Source organism: Neomonachus schauinslandi, chromosome 8 (genome assembly GCF_002201575.2).
Source record: "Neomonachus schauinslandi chromosome 8, ASM220157v2, whole genome shotgun sequence".
Taxonomy (NCBI): Eukaryota; Metazoa; Chordata; class Mammalia; order Carnivora; family Phocidae; genus Neomonachus; species Neomonachus schauinslandi.
The window spans coordinates 43,282,056-43,302,235 of NC_058410.1; the positions used below are offsets into that span (position 1 = coordinate 43,282,056).

At 39.7% G+C, this 20,180-nt stretch overlaps 1 protein-coding gene across 1 annotated transcript in view; it reads left to right on the forward strand.

The window, feature by feature from the left end:
• MAN1A1 (mannosidase alpha class 1A member 1) overlaps positions 1-20,180 on the forward strand; it is a 165,480-nt gene that overhangs the window by 134,969 nt on the left and 10,331 nt on the right. The window contains exons 6-10 of the mRNA XM_021693679.1: positions 1,626-1,749; positions 3,680-3,773; positions 11,945-12,060; positions 16,597-16,816; positions 17,572-17,744. Coding sequence (XP_021549354.1) covers positions 1,626-1,749; positions 3,680-3,773; positions 11,945-12,060; positions 16,597-16,816; positions 17,572-17,744 — 727 coding nt within the window. The remainder of the gene's footprint in view (positions 1-1,625; positions 1,750-3,679; positions 3,774-11,944; positions 12,061-16,596; positions 16,817-17,571; positions 17,745-20,180) is intronic.

Below are 20,180 nucleotides of genomic sequence, written 5' to 3' on the forward strand. Positions count from 1 at the left end.
TACTTTTTTATTATGTTTACTATAAATCTATGTTTGAAGATAAAATCTAGGTTTTGCTCTAAAAAGACATGGAATAAGAGTGAGGCCAGCCTAGAATTTTAGATACCAGTTGTCCTTATTGTTTTCCTTTCCTTAAACATTCCTGAGCAGAAGTTAAGACAGCTGGAAGGGTTTACCCAGAGTTGTGAATGATCTAAAGCAAAAAAACAGGGAAGGAAATCTAGGGGACACCAAGAGCAGTATTCAAATGGAGCCAACTTGGAAATGGAAGAAAGTGAGAAATCCACAAGCCGCCAAGACCTGGCCCCAATTGAACCTCATAGCCTTCTCTTGGGCCACCTTCCCTTCCCTCCATTCAGCAGCATCAGGAGCTTCTTTTAGTTCTGGCTAGCCCTTCTGTGTGCTCTCAGTGTCCAGATGCTCCCTCTCACCATTCTTTCCTCACTAATTCGTATTCATTTTTCAACAATCAACTCAGGAGTCTCCTCCTTGAAGAAGCCTTCTGTGCCCCCACCATAAAGGATTGCATGCCCTGGCCCTAGGTGCTCAGAGAATTTTTCACACACTTATCTTGGCACTTACCATATTTAATTGGAATTATCTATGCTTAGGTCATTCTCTCACATTACACTATAAGGTCTTTAAGAGAAAGGTGATTTATTCATTATAATCATCTTTGTAACCCAATGCCATGCAGAGTCCCTGGCAAGTGGTAGGCATGCAATAAATGTGCATCTGAACTAAAACCAAAATATGGGTTTTCAGCTTTCTGCAAGGCAATTTACTGGTCAAATCCTTGACTTTATTCTTTATTTCAATTATCACATTAAGTCTTGACATTTTAAGTGGCTCTCCAAAAATAAACTGTACCCAAGAGAGTATGACCATGTCTCAAAAGCCACTTTGTGTGTGTGTGTGTGTGTGTGTGTGTGTGGATGTGTAGGACTCAAAACCATTTCTCCAAGATGAGGCATGAGGCAGTAATTTTTGAAGCTCATGCCTTTTGACCCCTTTCAGATTTGAATTACATTAATTGTGTTGAAATTCTTGAACATAGATTAAATGTGTCAGGGAATAAGTGAGTGCCCTGGGAAATATACTTAGAAATAGGGAAAATAGTGTGGGGGAAAACAAAACAAAGTCTAGTAAGTGGAGGGAGGGTTTGGGGAGAGGTGGAGTGTGTATATAATCAATGAATCTTTGAAATTTATCTTATATCAAAGAAAACTTTTAAATATAATGTGAATATCTATAATAGTCCATGGACTCTGAGGCTGAAATTAATTAAAATGTTGGAGGGCTTTATGTGGGATTTGGGGTATGTTGGGGGGGTGTTTTGTATTCTATTTGGAATGGGTGTGCATCTCTATATAGACACCTGTACCTTCCAAAATATTTGTCTGTTAATCAACAGCAAGCACATAGCAACTTTTTTTCTGACTTAAGTCAACACTGATTTTCAATTTGTAGATAAGAGTCAAAGCCTGAAACCAGCAGCCAAAGATACCCAGATAATTAGCTGAGGTGCTATTATTCAAAAGCTGTCTCTTTCACTTCTACTATTTAGAGCTGCAAGAATTGGAATTAGTCTGACCCATAACTGTTCAATCTCTTCTCTTCTTTAGTGGGATTGGAAGGAACTGGCCCTGGGCCTCAGGAGGCAGCAGTATTTTGGCAGAATTTGGAACTCTGCATTTGGAGTTTCTACACCTGAGCCACTTATCAGGAAACCCCATTTTTGCCAAAAAGGTGAGATTCTCCAATACACCTTGCATTGCAGAGCTGTACTTGTGAGAAACAGTATCCTCTCCTTGAAGATTTAGTAATATTAGACATGGAAAAGAACAACGAAGTTTAATACAGTTCCTTATGAAGTTTTATTATGTGCAGCATTTCATTTTACCAAACTGTAAACCCACAGTCTTTCCATGGCATCATCTAACTCCGTGTGAGACAGCATGGTGTACACGTCAGATTCTCTACACCTCAAGCAAGTCACTTTACCTCTCTGAATTTTTTTCCTTATCTAAAAATAGATAATGTCTGGACTATATGAAGCAAGTATGGGAAAAACCTTTTAAACTCAAAGTATAATACAACTTCGAGTATAATACAAATTGAATCTGTTTCTAATTTTCAAGAAACAAACCCATAGATATTTGAGTAAATTTGTATTCACCCCACCACTCTGCCCTTAGCTTTCACCCCATTTGTAACTCCCCTTTATAGCAAAATTTCTTGAGAGAATTGTCTCTGTTACCCTCCCTCTTGTGTCCCCCGCTCTTGAACACTTTCCAGTCAGGCTTTTTTCTCCGCCACACCTGTCTCAGTGACCGGTGAGCTCTGTGTTGCCAGGTCTGGTGATCATTCTCAGCCCTCGTCTTCCTCACCCTCTCAGTAGCTGACACACTTGGTCACTTCCTTCTCCGAGACCCTGCACAGGGCTGCAGGCATATGGTACTGCCCTGGTTCGCCTCCTTCCTCAGTAGAGTGCTCCTTCTCAGCCTTCTTTGTTGGATCTTCCCCAATGTCCCAACCTCTAAATATCAGAAAGCCTCAGGACTCAAACCTGGACCTCTTCTTTTTATGTTCACTGTCTACATGATTTCATCCAGTCATGGCTCCACATACGGTCTATGTGCTGTTGTTGACTCCAAATTGATCATTCCAGTCCCAACCTGTCCCACACTCTATATCCGACATTTCCACTAAGAGGTCTAAAAGACACCTGCTACTCCAAATGCCTCAGACTCAACCCCCAGACCTGTTTCTACTGGAGTCTTCACTGTCTTGATAAATGCCACCTCAGTTTACCCAGTGGCTCAGACCATGGATCTTGAGGTCATCTGGTTCCTCTCTTTTTGGGAAACCTTAGGTTGAATCCATCAGGAGATGTTTTGGCTCTATCCTATTTCTCTGCTCCCACCCTTTCCTGGGACCCTAACATCTCTCACCTGGACTCTGCAGTACTCACCTGAATACTGCTTCCTCTCTTGTCCCCTCAACCACACGAAACCTCAATGGCTTCCCATCACACTTGGAATAAAATAAGCCTTCATTTTGGCCCGTGAGGCTTGCATGATGTGGGCCCTGACTCTCTCTCTCCTCTCTCTTTGACATTCTCCCCTTTGCTTCCTCACCTCCAGCCTCAGTGGTCTTGCCAAACCCACTCTCTTCTCAGGGCATTTGTGCTTGCACCTCCCTCTGCCCCGGTTGCTCTTCCTCCAACTTTCTGCATGGTTATTCCTTTGCTACTTTAAGTTTTGGCTCAAACCCTCTCCCATCAGGCTCCCCAGACCTCTCTGACTAAGCGTGCAGCCTCACGACCTCACATCACTCTGTCCCATTGTTCTCTATAACTTTTTCATAGCATCTGTCACCACCTGACATATTTATGTGCTTATTATCTGTCTCCTCCCACTAGACTGCAAATTCCAAGAGGGTAATGACTTTGTTTATCCACTGATAGATCCCTAGTTCCTTCTTTGGCATCTGGCAGATGAGTGTGACTGTATTCACTTACTGCGATTATTTTTGTAAGCTGGGGGCAACTCTCTTTGTTCTAATTCTTTTAAATCAGTCTTCTTTCCTAACATGGAAAAATATAATGGAGAAAGAGAAGAATGGCACCAAAATTGTGTTTTAGATTTTCATAGTAACATCTCATTTTCTGTTGTAGGTAATGAATATTCGAACAGTACTGAACAACCTGGAAAAACCACAAGGCCTTTATCCTAACTATCTGAATCCCAGTAGTGGACAGTGGGGTCAATGTAAGTCAAAAGATTAGCATTGTTTTAGCTCTTTATGATACCCAGCACTGTTCTAGTAACAGAGAGAAGGAGTACAAAAAAGCACAAATCTTTTTGGGGAATGTTTCAAAAAGGGGAAAGTGGGCATGGTTCCTTTACTAAATAGGCTTCTCGTAAGAGAGACTATAAATGTTACCAGGGATCTAGATTGTTTGTCTTTCGTGCATAACTGTGAGTATGATGACATGTAAGCACATTTAAATTATTAACCAGGAAGGGAAGATCTGGTTGGGTTGTGCGGGGATGTTAGCCCATAACAAGCCGGTCGTGTGGATAGAAGGGAAAATTGTTCCTTTGTGCTATTATAGACAATCAGGGTTTTGCACAGAGCAGCTAGATCATTCTACTGTATAGCATTTTCTCTTTTTCTTCTGGGCTCCAAGATGAGAGAGGAACCTGAATCTTTAAGGGTTAGGAAATTGAAAGAGCATACAGGGTATTTTCTCTACTTAATTTTAAGCCAGCAGATAATGGTTTCTTCCCAGTAGAATTATCTTCAGATTAGGAGAAAGCATTATGCAAGAAGCCCTCACTTCAGATCCCTTAGGGACTTTGACTCTGGTATGAAGATTCAGAGTAGTTGAAAGAAATGTTCTCAAGCTGATTTGGAAAAACAGTGGTGGATTAACACCGCAACTGAGAGCGAGTACAGAATACTAAGTGAGCTGCCTCACGGTGCTGGGGCTGTTAGCAGTGCCTTACAATTTTATTCTAATTTGAATATTTTCTTTATATTTCAAATTATATTCTTAGATGAATATGCCCCACTGTTACTGTAGAAGTACTTCTCTTAAAGAATAATTTCGTAGAATAAAAACTGTGCTAAAATCTTTGTCTGTAGTGGCTATGGAAGGCCTAGCCGTTGAGACTGTAAGACCAGAAGGTTGCCACTTAGCCAAGTGTGGTCTGCAGATCACTGCCTGTCGCTGAGACCGTTCATGGGGTCCCGAAGGTCAAAGCTATTTTTATAATACTACTAAGGCTGGGGCGCCTGGGTGGCTCAGTTGGTTAAGCGACTGCCTTCGGCTCAGGTCATGATCCTGGAGTCCCGGGGTCGAGTCCCGCATCGGGCTCCCTGCTCAGCAGAGAGTCTGCTTCTCCCTCTGACCCTCCCCCCTCTCATGTTCTCTCTCTCTCATTCTCTCTCTCAAATAAATAAATAAAATCTTTAAAAAAAATAATAATACTAAGGCTTTCTGCCTTTTTACTGTGTTGACATTTGCACTTGTGTTGCAAAAGCAGTGGTGGGTAAAACTATTGAGGCCACAGGGGGAACCATGGCAGAGGAGCCAGACAGTACTGATAATTGTATTCTTCACTGACAATAAGAAATAAAAAGATGCCAGTTTCACTTATGAATATTTTTTTTTAAGATTTTATTTATTTATTTGACAGAGAGAGACACAGCGAGAGAGGGAACACAAGCAGGGGGAGTGGGAGAGGGAGAAGCAGGCTTCCCGCGGAGCAGGGAGCCCGATGTGGGGCTCGATCCCAGGACTCTGGGACCATGACCTGAGCTGAAGGCAGTCGCTTAACGACTGAGCCACCCAGGCGCCCCACTTATGAATATTTTTAATGAAAAAAAAATTGAGTCTAGTAAATCTCAGCCATCGAGTACACTTTTTTGCTGTGTAATAAAAGATAGCGCCTGCCTCAGAGAAAAGCACTTGTGTGATTGAGTCACAAGCTGAACCAGCCACTTATTGCTGCATGGATTACCATTTTTGCTTGAAAGAACAACTGAAGACAAACTCTGGTTGTTCAGACTTGGGTAACTGGTAACCACGTTCTCAAAAACAGGCCTGTCACTTCAAAGAAAACTGACAGTATCTGTGCCAATGATAGAATTTGAATTTCTAAATGAAAATTAGAATTTTAAGAAATTCTACCATTCCACCATGACCTTAACACCTTTAACCAATACTTAAAGACTTTTCCGGGGCACCTGAGTGGCTCAGTTGGTTAAGCATCTGACCCTTGATTTCGGCTCAGGTTATGATCTCAGGGGCGTAAGATCGAGCCCCACGTCAGGCTCCACACTGAGCATGGAGCCTGCTTAAGATTTTCTCTTTCTCCTACTCCCTCTGCCACTCCCCACCCTCTCTAAAAAAAAACTTTTCTGATGAGAGTAGTGGTGGTTTTTTATATCATATAATGAACTGTGTCAACATTTGGAAGATCTGCATAATTAAGTGAACCAGTATTTTCCAAATGACCAATACATGCTATTACAAAATCATGTGAGAAAAAAGATCCATTCAAAGTACAAGATAGACCAATGGATTTTAATGTAAGAGTACAAAAATTCATTGATGGGATTTCTTATTTCAAATTAAAACCAACCTTTAAAAAATGTTAACCTTTAAAAAACTACTTGTCAAGTTTTGTTTTAGTGTCAAAGAAAAATATCCACAATTATCTGAAAAGACTCGTAAAATACTTTCTTTTCCAACTGTGTAACTGTAACTGTGTGAGGCTGAATTTTCTTCATGTTATTTCCACCAAAATGACAGATAGCAACAAGTTGAATATACAGCAGATACAAAAATCCAGCTGTCTTCTAGTACAGCAAAAATTTAAAATATTTGCAAAAATATAAATCAGTGTCAGTCTTTTAGCTAAATTTTTATGTTGTAAAATATGTTTTTATGAAAGATATGTTATCATAATGGTTGTATTATCATTTTAAATTAATAAAATATTTTAACTTAATTTAAATATTTTAAATTTCATTTCCAATATGGTAAATACTTATAGAAATTACATAAACAAGTTATTTAGGGCATTTATTTGTTGTTAAGAGTGTAAAGCGTGCTGAGACTAAAAGCTTGAGAACCATTAAGAGTATTTGAGATAAAATAGAACTTGAGCAGCTTTCTGAGTACAAGGACCAGATAAGATTCTCTAAAAGGACAGGAGTTTTTAGCATTTTCCTTCTCATGAATGATTTTAAAAATTGAAAAAAATTCTCTATCACTGTTTTCTTCTTGTGGTTTAGGATTTAGAAGTCACTGTGAAGAGGGACAAAAAGTATCAGTTGTACTGGAACATCCCAGTTTTAGCTTCTGGGTTACCAGTATATTGTGTATTTGGCCATGTTTCCTGGTACAAAGGGCCCATTATATTTGGATTGCTCATGGACCAATTTCTTGATGGCAAACAAATAGGGTTGATGACTCTCATGTCTGCGCTCCCTCCCCACCCCTATCCTGTGTTCCAGCCACAATGGAGACACACTTATTTTTTCGTTCTTTAATCAAGGCCCGCTTGGTCATATCCAGGTCTTGGTTTGTGCTGTTTCCTCAGCCCTTTTACCTCTCTTCTGACTCTACCAAGGTCTATTACCTCTCTTCTGACTACTCCAGCTCAATTGCCCTTTCTTCTGGGAGACCTTCTTCTGCAAGACCCTGGTTGGAATTTGTTAGTACCCACTCATCCTCTACTTACCCCTTCCTCCCCTGCACCAGTACTTCGGATTTATCTATCATTATCTTTTTCAAAATGATTCATATACATCCCCATCTTCCTAGGAATCCAAAACTTTTGAGGCCAGTGACATTGTCTTGTGGATATTTGTTAACCCAGTGCACCGTATCTTACACTAGTAGGTGAATTTTGTGAGTATTCATGCACTCTGTTTCCAGTCTGTCTTTCTGCCTCTGCTTTTAATAATGGTTCTATTTATTCTCTGCTCCTCAGTTGTGGCTGAGAGGCAGCATCAGGTCCTAGTCACTGATAATATAAAGAGATCTTACAACTGTTGAGGCCAGATGTGGGACTCCATGTCTATAGACAGAACAATTATCATTCTTCTAGGGCGCCTGGGTGGCTCAGTTGATTAAGCGACTGTCTTCGGCTCAGGTCATGATCCTGGAGTCCCAGGATCGAGTCCCGCATCGGGCTCCCTGCTCGGCGGGGAGTCTGCTACTCCCTCTCCCGCTCCTCCCTCTTGTGCTCTCTCTCTCTCTCACTCTCTCTCTCAAATAAATAAATAAAATCTTTAAAAAAAAAAAAAAAGAACAATTATCATTCTTCTTTTTGTTTTTTATTTATTTATTTATTTATTTATTTATTTATTTATTTGGGGGGGGGGAGCACGACCAGGGTGAGGGGCAGAGGGAGAAGCAGACTCCCCGCCGAGCAGGGAAGCCTGATGTGGGGCTCAATCCCAGGACCCTGGGATCATGACCTGAGCTGAAGGCAGATGCTTAACCGCCTGAGCCCCCCAGGCGCCCATTCTTCTTTGATTAATATAACAACATTAACATACATATAGTGTCACTAGCATCACTGGGGGAATGCTTTGAGAAGTTCAGGTTCAGATGAAATATGCAAAATAATAAAAAATAAAGATTCTGAGTATTTAATCCTTTTTGTCTTATTTTGCTACTTGTTTTATCTCTTAAGTATTAGGAATCCTTTTATGGGACCTATTCCTCTTGGGAAAGAAAGAGTAAATTGTCTTCTATAGAGAAGAGCATAATATTTGAGTGATTATAGTACACGTTACCTTTAGAACATTTGGGAATAAAAATACCATATATGTTCTTGTAGAAGTGGGAGGTTCCTTCCTGCTGATAAAATCAGGCATGTTCTCTCCCACACCCACTAAATATTTACACAGGATTCTGTTGCCAACACAAATAGTCCTCCAGATATGGGGAAGCACAGGGAGTGATATGCTAAGTTGTCAAAAAGGCTTGTTCTTGTTTCTCCTCTATGTTCCTTTATTTTCATTCTTTCCAAATATGACAAATTTATAGGCAGGAAATAAAAATATAGAAAATTAACTGGCATTTACCAAAATTAATTCAAGCAAATGTATTATTATGTAACCCTTTTTCCTTTTTTAAAAATCACCAAATGCCCAAACTTGCTTCTTCCATCCATTATAGAATCATAGCCCAAGAGGGGAAGAAAATGAAGCTGCTTCTGGCTGTTAGCTTTCAGTTCTCATTGCTTTAACTCTGAAGGACATGTCTGGATCACGGCCATCATTTCCTATTACTTCATTTAGTCCTTGTTTTGACAGTAACCGGACAGTGATTTGCGTTACCATGCATCACTTGCATTTGTCTCCTGCAATCATGTTTATAACAACAGGGCTTGTTATTGATGAGATAGTACTTAGTGTATTTAGTTTGTAAATGTCAGAGGTTTCTGTGGTAATTTATTTAGGAAATTGCAAAGGTCACTTCAAACACTGCTGTTTTAAGAATCAGCCTTACAATTGTAAAACACTAATTTTACATTAAAATTAGAACCGGACTTTCTGCCATAACAAAAATCACATATTTCACTACTTAAAAATATAGCCCTCCTAGCTTGAATGGGAATAGTCCTTATTCTTACTTACTTACAAGAATTTTTCCTTGTTCATCAGTTGTTTACTAAGTACCTGCTATATGCAAGCTACTTTCAGGGGTTGATGTGGACCAGGAAGCATGATAGGTCTAGTCCCTGTCCTCTTGTATCGTGATCTTGTAGAGAAGACAGAGAAAAAATTCTACCATTTTAGAAGTTGTGTAGTAGTAGTTAGTGTAGTTTAGGAAGTTAGTGTAGTATACATGTGCTATCAAAAAGTGTATAATGGGGGCGCCTGGGTGGCTCAGTCATTAAGCGGCTGCCTTCGGCTCAGGTCATGGTCCCAGGGTCCTGGGATCGAGTCCCACATCGGGCTCCCTGCTCAGCGGGAAGCCTGCTTCTCCCTCTCCTGCTTCCCCTGCTTGTGTTCCCTCTCTCGCTGTGTCTCTTTCTGTCAAATAAATACATAAAATCTTTTTTTTAAAAAAGTGCATAATGAGGGAGTCAGAGAAAGGAAGTGATATTTAATCCTACACAGGAAGTTTGAGTGAGAATTACTCAGTGAAGGGGAAAGGAGGCAGGGAATGCACATGGGACAGAGAACAACACCTTTAGAGCACCTGTGGTGGTAAGGAACCCTCTGGTTTTGAGGGGCCAAAGGAAGAGTCGTATGGCAGAAGGATAGAGAGCAAGTATAGAGGGACTGATGGTGACATGGGGAAGATGGAGGCCACGCAGGCATCCAGGTCTCCGAAGACCCAGCATTTGAGTCTTTGTCATTGAAGGCCTCCAGTTGGGATGATCCAGTTCACATGTTAAAGGGGTTACGCTGGTCTTACTGAGGGAGTAGCCTGCAGTGGCCTTGCTATTCGAACTTTCTGTGATGATGACGACAATGTTCGGGATCTTCCCTGACCGGTACAGTAACCCGGGGCCACATGTAGCTAGTGGACACTAGATGGCTGATGGCCGAGGAAGTGAATTGTTTTTATTTTTTTTTTAGTTAACTTAAATGTAAATAGCTACATGCTATCAGAGTGCAGAAGGCTACATAATTGGCCACTGCAGACTCAGAAGCAGGAGATACTGGTAGCTTCAGCCAGGATCGTATTGGTGAGGAAGAGGAGTGGATAGATTCATGAGATATATAAGAGGTGAAATTAGTAGAGCTCAGTAGCTCATTTGGGGGCCAGGGAGCGAAGAAGTAAAGAATGACTCTCCAATGTCTAACTTGCACAGTTGGAAGGGTGGTGGGGCCACTTAGTGAGACAGGGACCCATGGCAGAAGGTAAGGTTGAGAAGGAGAAGAGAATGAATTCAGTTTTGTTTTTTTTTTTAAGATTTTATTTATTCATTCATGGGAGACGGGAGGGGGGTGCAGAGGGAGAAGCAGGCTCCCAAGGAGCAGGGAGCCTGACGCAGGGCTCGATCCCAGGACCCTGAGATCATGACCTGAGCCGAAGGCAGACGCTTAACCATCTGAGCCACCCAGGTGCCCGAGAATGAATTCAGTTTTAACTGTTCAGTTTTAGGCCCCCATGTAAACCTCCAAGTGGAGTTGTCGGGAGTTGTCGGGAGAAAATTGTCTCGATAGTTGTACAAAAACAGATTTACTTTCACGTGACACAGTCAACAAAGGTCTTATTTTTAAAAAACAGATACGTAAAATTCGTTTTGAGTTATGAAACTTAAAATGCAGATTTCCAAAATCAGGCTGTCTCATTAGTGTGCGAACTCTCTATGAATTCTAAGAATGATACTTCAAATAGATTATATCTCTGTTTTTGTAGGTAGATATGCTTGGGAAATTAAAGAATTAATTCAAGCAGTAGGCAGAAGAATACATTTAGTGTTACATAGTAGAGAGCAAGCAATTCCAAGTGCGAGATCCTGTGGGGCTGTAGGGGCAGATGGCCTCTGCCAGCGTTGTGATCTCCTTTAGCCTCACTTAGTCTTAATATTTTTCACTTTTAATGAGGATACCTACCCTATAAATTACGTGCCATGTGGTTGACAGTATATGTGGTGGATCTGGTATAATAAATGGCAGTGGGGGAGGATTGCAGGAATGGAGAATTAGGAAGATGTCTCCTGCCCTGTCGTCTTTCTTACTGGCCTCCCCCAAAGGATGTTGACCGTGCAGATTGATAACACTGGAAAACCCATCAAATAATAATAATAATCACAAGAAGCTGAGGAGCTTCTTGTTCTATTGCAAGCCAGTTCTTTTTAAGGTTTGTTAATACTCATAGTATTTGACATAGTCTACGTTACTGAGCGCTAAAGCAATCAAAATTTATTTGAATATATACTGTGAAACATTTTAATTTGGTGTTTTTTAAGATTTTATTTATTTATTTATTTCAGAGAGAGAGACACAGTGAGAGAGGGAACACAAGCAGGGGGAATGGGAGAGGGAGAAGCAGGCTTCCCGCTGAGCAGGGAGCCCGATGTGGGGCTCGATCCCAGGACCCTGGGATCATGACCTGAGCCGAAGGCAGACGCTTAAGGACTGAGCCACCCAGGTGCCCCTAATTTGGTGGTTTTAACTAGAGAAACTGATTTTTGGAATTAGGGTTGATTATGTATTTTTTATCTCCGTGTTTACAGAACTACCCTGGTAATTATTTAGAGTATATCACATTAGTTAACAGCACATCTGCTCTTTTCAGAATATCTTCCTGAAAACAAGAGATTTGTCGGAATTTAAATGTAACATTGAGTTGCAGTTGACGTAGGGTTTTGCATCCTAGTTACTAATGTGATTTTGCTGCATTATCTGAATTAAAGCCTGAATCACTCTGAAATTCATTTTCCTCTCTTTGCAGATCATGTATCAGTTGGAGGACTCGGAGACAGCTTTTATGAATATTTGCTAAAGGCGTGGTTAATGTCTGACAAGACAGATCTAGAAGCTAAGAAGATGTATTTTGATGCTGTTCAGGTAAACCAATATTTAATCGCCTTTACCACTAAGGTAACATAATTTGCATATTAATCAGCCTTTAATGGGAAATGGAATACTACACAAGTGGGTTACAAAATATTTCCAGTTAGGCTGAGTTCAGTGTCTGCTAATATAATTATAACAATAGTAATCCCACCTCAGTAAAGATTCACATATCCAAAAAAGAAATATTTTTCTTCAAGGAGTAGGAGTGTGGAACCAAAATTCAAACTAAAATTTGTGTCAACACTTGTCTCTTTTTACCTCACCACTATGGATTTATTTGTGAATAAGAATTTTCATACTACATTTAAGTGTTCTTTACATGCAGTAAGTTCGTAAAAATAAGTTAGAAATTGTTTAGCAAAATATATAGGAGGTGGCCAGTGTAAGAGTAAACTAAGCCTCAAGCAAATGTAAGCCTCAATCAAAAATGAAAATAAAATTTGAAAGTAAATAAAGCAAAAGAAGGATATTATTTCATATAAAATACTTGAACTCACACCCAACTTTTCAGAAACAAATTTTTTAGCAGAGCCAAGTGCCTTTGTGATTGATAAGTATTTTATATGGTAACTCATATTTTTTTAATATTATCAAGGCATCTCAGATAATGTTATAAAAGTATGGCTAAATCAGAAAAATGTCTTTTTTATTGACTGTTTAGAATTTTTTTTATAATTGAGAGTATTAATTCTTAGGTGGGGAGGATGGAAATTTGTAACTCCTCAGTACTGTAGCTACTGTTTTAAAGTTAGTCTCCCCGAGAGGAGGTCTGGGTAATTTAGACATAATAATCCAATTTATTCATTTAAATATAAATGCAGCTTGCTTTGCTCTGGTTGGGCCAGATTGACTATTACTGTGGTTCCCTCCCACAGTCAATAAGAAGCATCACTAAGTACGGCAGATAAGACTTTACTGTTTCACAAATAGGAACCAGAACGCCTTAGTTAGTACACTGGCTTTCATTTAGCACAGCCTTAATTAAGGCACATGATGAACATAAAAAGCAAACTAGGATATAGCCCACATGGCCTCTGCCAGGTTTGTTTTTCTTCATTCCTATGAGGTTTCAAGTTTTAAGCTAGGGAATTCTCCAAACAATATGGTTTGTGTTATGTCGTTTTTTCATTACTATCCTAGCAGATATTTTAATTATTCTAATCTTAAAGTGGCCCCCTAAGATCTTGATGTTCTAGGAAAGGCCATTTTAAAATGTTCTTTGAAATATTTTCCCCCAGTTTCTAGAACTATACCCACACAGCTTTTAATATATTGTATTTAGACAAACCATTGACAGGAAAATCCATTAAGAACACCGGTTTCTCTTAGTACTAAAAACATTTTCAATCCATTGTGTTTTCAACTTAGAAAGGAAAGCTAGAACACTTAACTTTCTGATTGGAGAAGTAACCATGTCTTATATAACAAAGTTTCTTTCTGCTAAGCTGTACTTTAAAAAAAAACATTAAAGAGAAGATCCCATAATTATCATCCTGGACAGTTGAGTTCCTGGAGATACAGTTCTTCAGTTTTAGCTTCAAGTAGATTTTGGAAAGCATTTAATCCCAGCATGGTCTGTTTTCTTTGATTATTTTAATTACAAAATACTTTGGGCTTTCAACTGGCTGTTATGTTCTTCTCTGGAGACCACACTAAGAATCCACTGTGGTAGATGTTCATTGTACCAAGGGTCCACTGGAGTGAATGGTACCTGGGCACATGATGTATTAGACATTTAGGTTTCTAAAGGTTTCATCAAACTCATCTTTTTTTCAAATATGGAGGACTGAAATCACAAAATACATGATATTCTTTCTTCCTAATCAATTCCCTGCAGATTTAACACATATTTTTAGAACCACTAAAGACTATTTTTTCCTCCTTTATATTTATTTACACTTTCCCACAGTCACACAAACATCGCTTTGAAGGTCTTAGAACTTCATTGTAGTTTGAGAGGTAGCATCTTGGTCAGAATCATGCCAAAAATAATATAGTACTTTATTCAGGATCCGTAACAGGATAATAGTATTTCTCTAGTCCATGCTCAAAAGCTATAACTTTTGCCATATAAAAAGAATAATTTCTTGGGTGATGAACAAGTGTCTGCTTGAAGAACTTTATTGCAGTTTGTGCTATGAGAAATGTAAATAGTTAAGATGTTCAGTTAAATAAGAATGAAATATTAATATAATAACTAGGCCATCTATAAAATTAGCTAACCGCAGTTAATGAGCACAGTAGTGTGTTCCTTTATTTCTTACCATCTTGGTGTTTCAATTGTTTATTTTCAATAAAGGTAGGAAAGGTGTTATCTGTCTGTGTGTTCATTTTCATTCATTCTTCTCTATCACAAGTTTTGTCTGTGTCTACTATTCCCAAAGGTACTTCCTAAAAAGCTCTTTTTTTTATAATGGCATAACAGGTATGGACGTAGTCAGAGCTCTTTGTCTTCTATGGAGTAGTTGGGAGGGGGAAAAACACATTTCCTGTTACAGCAGCAGCTACAGTTAGCAATTACAAACCGTTATACCTCATTTTTGCTTTTTAAAATGTAAGGCTTATTTTATGTTTTCTATCTATTATAAAAGAATATCAACAGACCTAGGGCAAAAATAAAAGGTATTTTGCAAATCATTCTTGTAAACATCATTTCTCCCCAGTTTACAGACCTTTATTCTTTTTTTTTAAGTTTTTATTTTAACTCCAGTTAGTTAACATACAGCATTATATTAGGCTCAGGTGTACAATAGAGTGATTCAACACTTCCATACATCACCCTATGCTCATCACATGTGCACTCCTTCATCCCCATCACCTATTTCACCCATCCTCTCCCCCCTCTGGTAACCATCAGCTTGTTCTCTATAATTAAGAGCTTGTTTCTTGATTTGTTTCTCTCGTTTTTTTCCCTGTACTTGTTTGTTTTGTTTCTTAAATTTCACATATGAGTGAAATCATATGGTATTTGTCTTTCTCCAACTGACGTATTTCACTTAGTATTATACTCTCTAGCTTCATCCATCATTGTGATGGCAAGATTTCATTCTTTTTTGTGGCTGAATGATTCCATTATTGCCACATCTTCTTGATTCATCAATCAGTGGGCACTTGGGCTGCTTCCATGTCTTGGCTATTGTAAATAGTGCTGCTATAAACATAGGGATGCCTGTATCCCTTTGAATTAATGGTTTTATAATCTTTTTTTTTATCTTCAGTTAGCCAACATACAGTACATCATTAATTTTTGATGTAGTGTTCAGTGATTCATTAGTTGCATATAACAGTGCTCATCACATCACGTGCCCTTCTTAATACCCATCAGCCAGCTATCCCATCGTCCCACCCCCCACCCATCTGTAACCCTCAGTTTGTGGTCTCGGAACCAGAGGAGTCACAGAGTGAATGGGGGGGGGCCTGAGCCTGTAGAGTGCCCAAGCAGTGGAGCTGGGAGGCAGGTTGTGGTCTTGTATTCTTCAGGTAAATACCCAGTAGTGTGATTGCTGGATCACAGGCTGGTTCTACTTTTAACTTTTTGAGAAACTTCCATACTGTTTTCCACAGTGGCTGCACCAGTTTGCATTCCCACCAATACTGCAAGAGGGTTCCTTTTTCTCTACATCCTCACCAAAACCTGTTCTTTGTGTTGTTGATTTTAGCCATTCTGACAGGTGTGAGGTGATAACTCATTGTAGTTTTGTTTGTGCATTCCCTAGATGATAAGTGATGATGAGCATCTTTTTATATGTCTTTTTTATTATATACTAATGTGCTTTTTAATAGAATTATTAGGGAGGAATTTAATTCAAGTGTTACCACAGTGGAGATGTGAGTGATGATGATAAATAAAACTTATCAAGTGCTAGTCACAGCATTGACGGCTTCATACACTAAATGTTGCAGAGTTTTCTCAGAAGATACTACTATTCCCTTTTTATGGTTAAGGATACTGAGATTTAGGGATACAGCAAGCAAATTACCCACCAAGTTCACAGACAGTGTCAGAGTTGGAATTTGAGGCCAAGCAATCTGACTCAAGAATGGCACACCTTTCCGCCTCAGTTTACCGCCCTCTGAGCCTAAGAGAGCCAAAGGCAGGGTAACACTCCCCGCCTGGACTTTATACACAAATACACTCTATTCTTCATCCATAGTGGGCTTGTACTTTGTGTCATTTCTCCATTGTGAAAATGGAAATGCATTAACCATTAACCTCTACACCTGTGGCCTCTCTTTGAGAAGGGGACAGCTTTTGAGGTCTGAGGACTACAAATGTTTGGTCGTGGAACCAGGCAAAACCAACTGGGCTGGCCCAGCAGCGATAATCCTAACTAACCAGACTAATAAGGCAGAGACTAGAGGAGGAATACAGAAAGCAATAACAAAATTTCAGGTGGAATCAGATTGAGGACACCAAATTCAAAACTGCGAGTGATGTTTTATTCTTTTTCTCTCTTAGCGTGGAGAATGTTTTTAGTATAAATTTGGAAGGGATTTAAAAATGTTGAAAATAAGTCTGATTTGCAGGCAATTGAGGCTCACTTGATCCGCAAGTCTAGTACGGGGCTGACTTACATCGCGGAGTGGAAAGGGGGCCTCCTGGAACACAAGATGGGTCACCTGACCTGCTTTGCTGGAGGCATGTTTGCACTTGGGGCCGACGACGCTCCCACGGGCCTGACCCAGCACTACCTTCAGCTCGGGGCTGAAATTGCCCGAACCTGTTATGAATCTTACAATCGCACCTGTGAGTACCTGTGATTCTTCATTTTCAATCTATTCCCACAGGCTTTTATTTTGTTCAGTAAGGACCATTGTCACTGCTGCCACCAAAAGAATATCCAGTGTGCCTCATGAAACTGGAAGCTCATGATGAATATTTTAAAGGAATTTATATTTTTTACTTTAAGAAGCACTGCTTTTCTACATAAAAATATCTACCCTTAGTTTTCCCAAGGAATAAGAATTGAAGCCATACAGGGTTAAGCCAGGCTGATTTATTGACCCTGCTTTAGGTAAATAACATTGGTTAAGAATCTCTGTCCCAGATGCAAAAGAAACTTAGTTTTTTATGCCATTATTAACCTTTTCAGTATCTCCGTGAAATAAGAGTCTGGCTCCCTTCTTATAAAACAGGAGTTTGAAGCCCAAAGATTAAGTAACCTCTCATGACATAATGACATAGAATTCTCAACCACTGGTTTTCCAGCTGACAAATAAGGGGTGCTGTAGTGCCTTGTACCTACCTGGGGCGCACTCAGTAAGTGCTGGTTAAATGAAAGAAAATAGCGGATCATTGCGGTGCTTTAAAAAGGACTCTCAGATGACTGTATTTTAAAAGTATATCGAATATTGTTTATTTTAGGATGTTTATAACCATTCCTTAAAGCAATTGCTTTGACATCTCTCTTGAATGTTGTAAAGTACTTTCTCATTTCATTGAAGTTATAGAACTGAGCAGCATCCAGACAATAACCCTTCTCACCCTTGCATGCCCTTTAGATATGAAGCTGGGACCGGAAGCTTTCAGGTTCGATGGTGGTGTTGAAGCCATTGCCACCAGGCAGAATGAAAAGTACTACATCCTACGGCCAGAGGTTGTTGAGACTTACATGTACATGTGGCGACTGACTCATGATCCAAAGTACAGGAAATGGGCCTGGGAAGCCGTAGAGGTGATGTTTTAATTCGCTTATATTTCTTATACATAAATGTCTCAGGGAAAAATGCTCAGTGATTTCTTTAAATCTAGCTTATCAACTTTTCTAGGATTTTTAAAGCTTTGAGGGGTGGGTACAGAGGGAGAGGGGGGAAAGAGAGACTCTTCAGCAGCCTCCATGCCCATCACAAAGCCCAGTGGGGGCTCCATCTCACGACCCTAATCGCGACCTGAGCCCAAATCAAGAGTCAGCCGCTCATCCGACTGAGCTACCTGGGCCCCCTGATTTTTAAAGGTTTAATTAGAATTTTTCCCAATTCAAGAATGAGTGTTTTCAGTTGTCATCTATATCCCTGGCTTCAGCTTTGCTTTATGTAATATGGTGCTAGTAATAGACCTACTTTGATACTAAAAGAGATCTCTAGAAAGGCATATTATAAAACTAAGTTCCCACAGCCATAGAAATAATGGTCACTTAATTCCACAGTTACTGACAATTTGGGGATAATGACCTCTGCCTGTTGTCTGTTTTGAGAAGCCGCTACATTGGTTGGTTGGTTGGTTTTTATGAGTCTTTGGGCATTGAAATGAAAATATGTGCTTCTACTTAGTTTCAACCTAAATAAAAAGGTAAACGAGACTAACTCAAAATTGTCCATAAAAAAGAGTTTATTCAGGGGCAGCAGAGGAATTGCAATTCAGCAAACACAAGTGAGTCATTTGAAGTTTCAAGGTGGGCTGTATGTAAAGAAGAGAGAATTCAGATAGAGTCTGTTAAAATAAAAAGCAAATAGGCACCAGCTTTGAGAATTCCCTGACTGGACAAAACCAGTCGAGTCATACAAATAAAGCACAACTGAGCTATTTTGTGAGACCAGCCTGACCTGGGTCAGTTCTTGTTCATTCCGTAAGTAAAACTTCCCAAGGGGTTGATATAAAGCAACCTCTGGCCAACTCCCTATCATCCCAGTATTATCAGTTTTCTGTAAATCTGGCATGTACAGGAAATCAGTCTCACGGTCCTTAAGTTTTGTTTTCCTAAGGGTACATGCGTAAGATTTTCTGTTTTCTGTCTTCCGGGTCCAGTTCCATTTTAGCTTGAAATTCTTCCACAGAGTAAATTAGCTACTTAGATCTAACTTTTAGAAAGGACTTATAGAAGAACTACTTTGTGCAACAATATTCGTTCACCGACCTCAGGTTTCTCTGAATATCTAAGAGTTTTCCATCTATCCCATGCGCCGTTTGAATTGTCTTCGTCACCCCTTGGGTCTCTTCCTACAGAACATGGCGTGTCATCTTCCCAAACTAATCTAGTGAACACTGTGTGCCGCTACTAGCAGCCACTCTCTCCAGATTCTGCATCAAATAATGTTAATTTTAAGAGCTATTATTCTGGAAGGAGTTGTGGTGGAGCATCAACGAGATAAGGAACAAGCCAACACTTTAATTACACTCGCTGTTACAAAGTTAGCTGTCTTTAAAACCTGACTGTTAGAAATAACTTCTCTCAGGAAATCTAAAATGAATATATTGCCTTTGTGTAAGTTATAACCAATATCTTAGGAAGCCGTTGATGAATCTTGCTTATTACCCTCCTCGTGTAGTGTGTGCCTTATCCCTAGTCATTAGTCATTTTAAGTAATAACAATTCTTTAGGCCTCTTTTTGTCTTTTACTTCTTGCAAAGTTTTCTAATTATGTTTAGTCGGTGGTAATTCCCATTTCTTTAAATTTATGTTTTTTCCTCTGAAAAAAATGTATAGAAATTGAGGTTCATCTAAGCTTTGGTGATAGGAAATTATTTTGGTTTTCACTAGGCCAGCAAAAGAATTTAAGGCTAATAGTCACCTTGCAAATATCAGTTTAAATTGAAAATATCAGGAATAACGTATTTCATCAAATGTAAAACACCCTAATTGATAAGAAACACCATTATTTTGTACACCACTGAGAAAGTACCACACCACCAATTAAGTTATGACATGCCAATTTTAGAGTTGTTAAAATGTGAAAAATGTCTGAGAGAGAACTGATACGAAAATGGAAATAAGCCGTGTGAATGGGAAGCTTTGGTTTGCTTGGTTCTTCAGGGGAGCATGTTTGTGGGATAATAACTTGGTTTTAAAGGTTAGGATTTTTGTCTATTGTTAACTTCTACTGTAGCATATGCTGTAAGATTGTCTCCCTGTGCACAGTCTGAACCCTCCGAACCAAGCCCCGCCCCCTGCCCTCGCTTTTTGCCGCTAGTGCTTCTGTTAGAACTTGAGGTAGAGCGGGGAGGGGGAGCGCTGGGACGCTTGCCTTCTTTAAAGCACAGATTCATCAACAGAGATAATGTGGTGGCACTCTTTTCCCTTGCGTGACATCCCCTCAGCCCTCCCTTGTTTCAGCTACAGCTGCAGGGACCACATCCCTGCACCTCCCCACATCCCTGCGCCTCCCCACCCCCC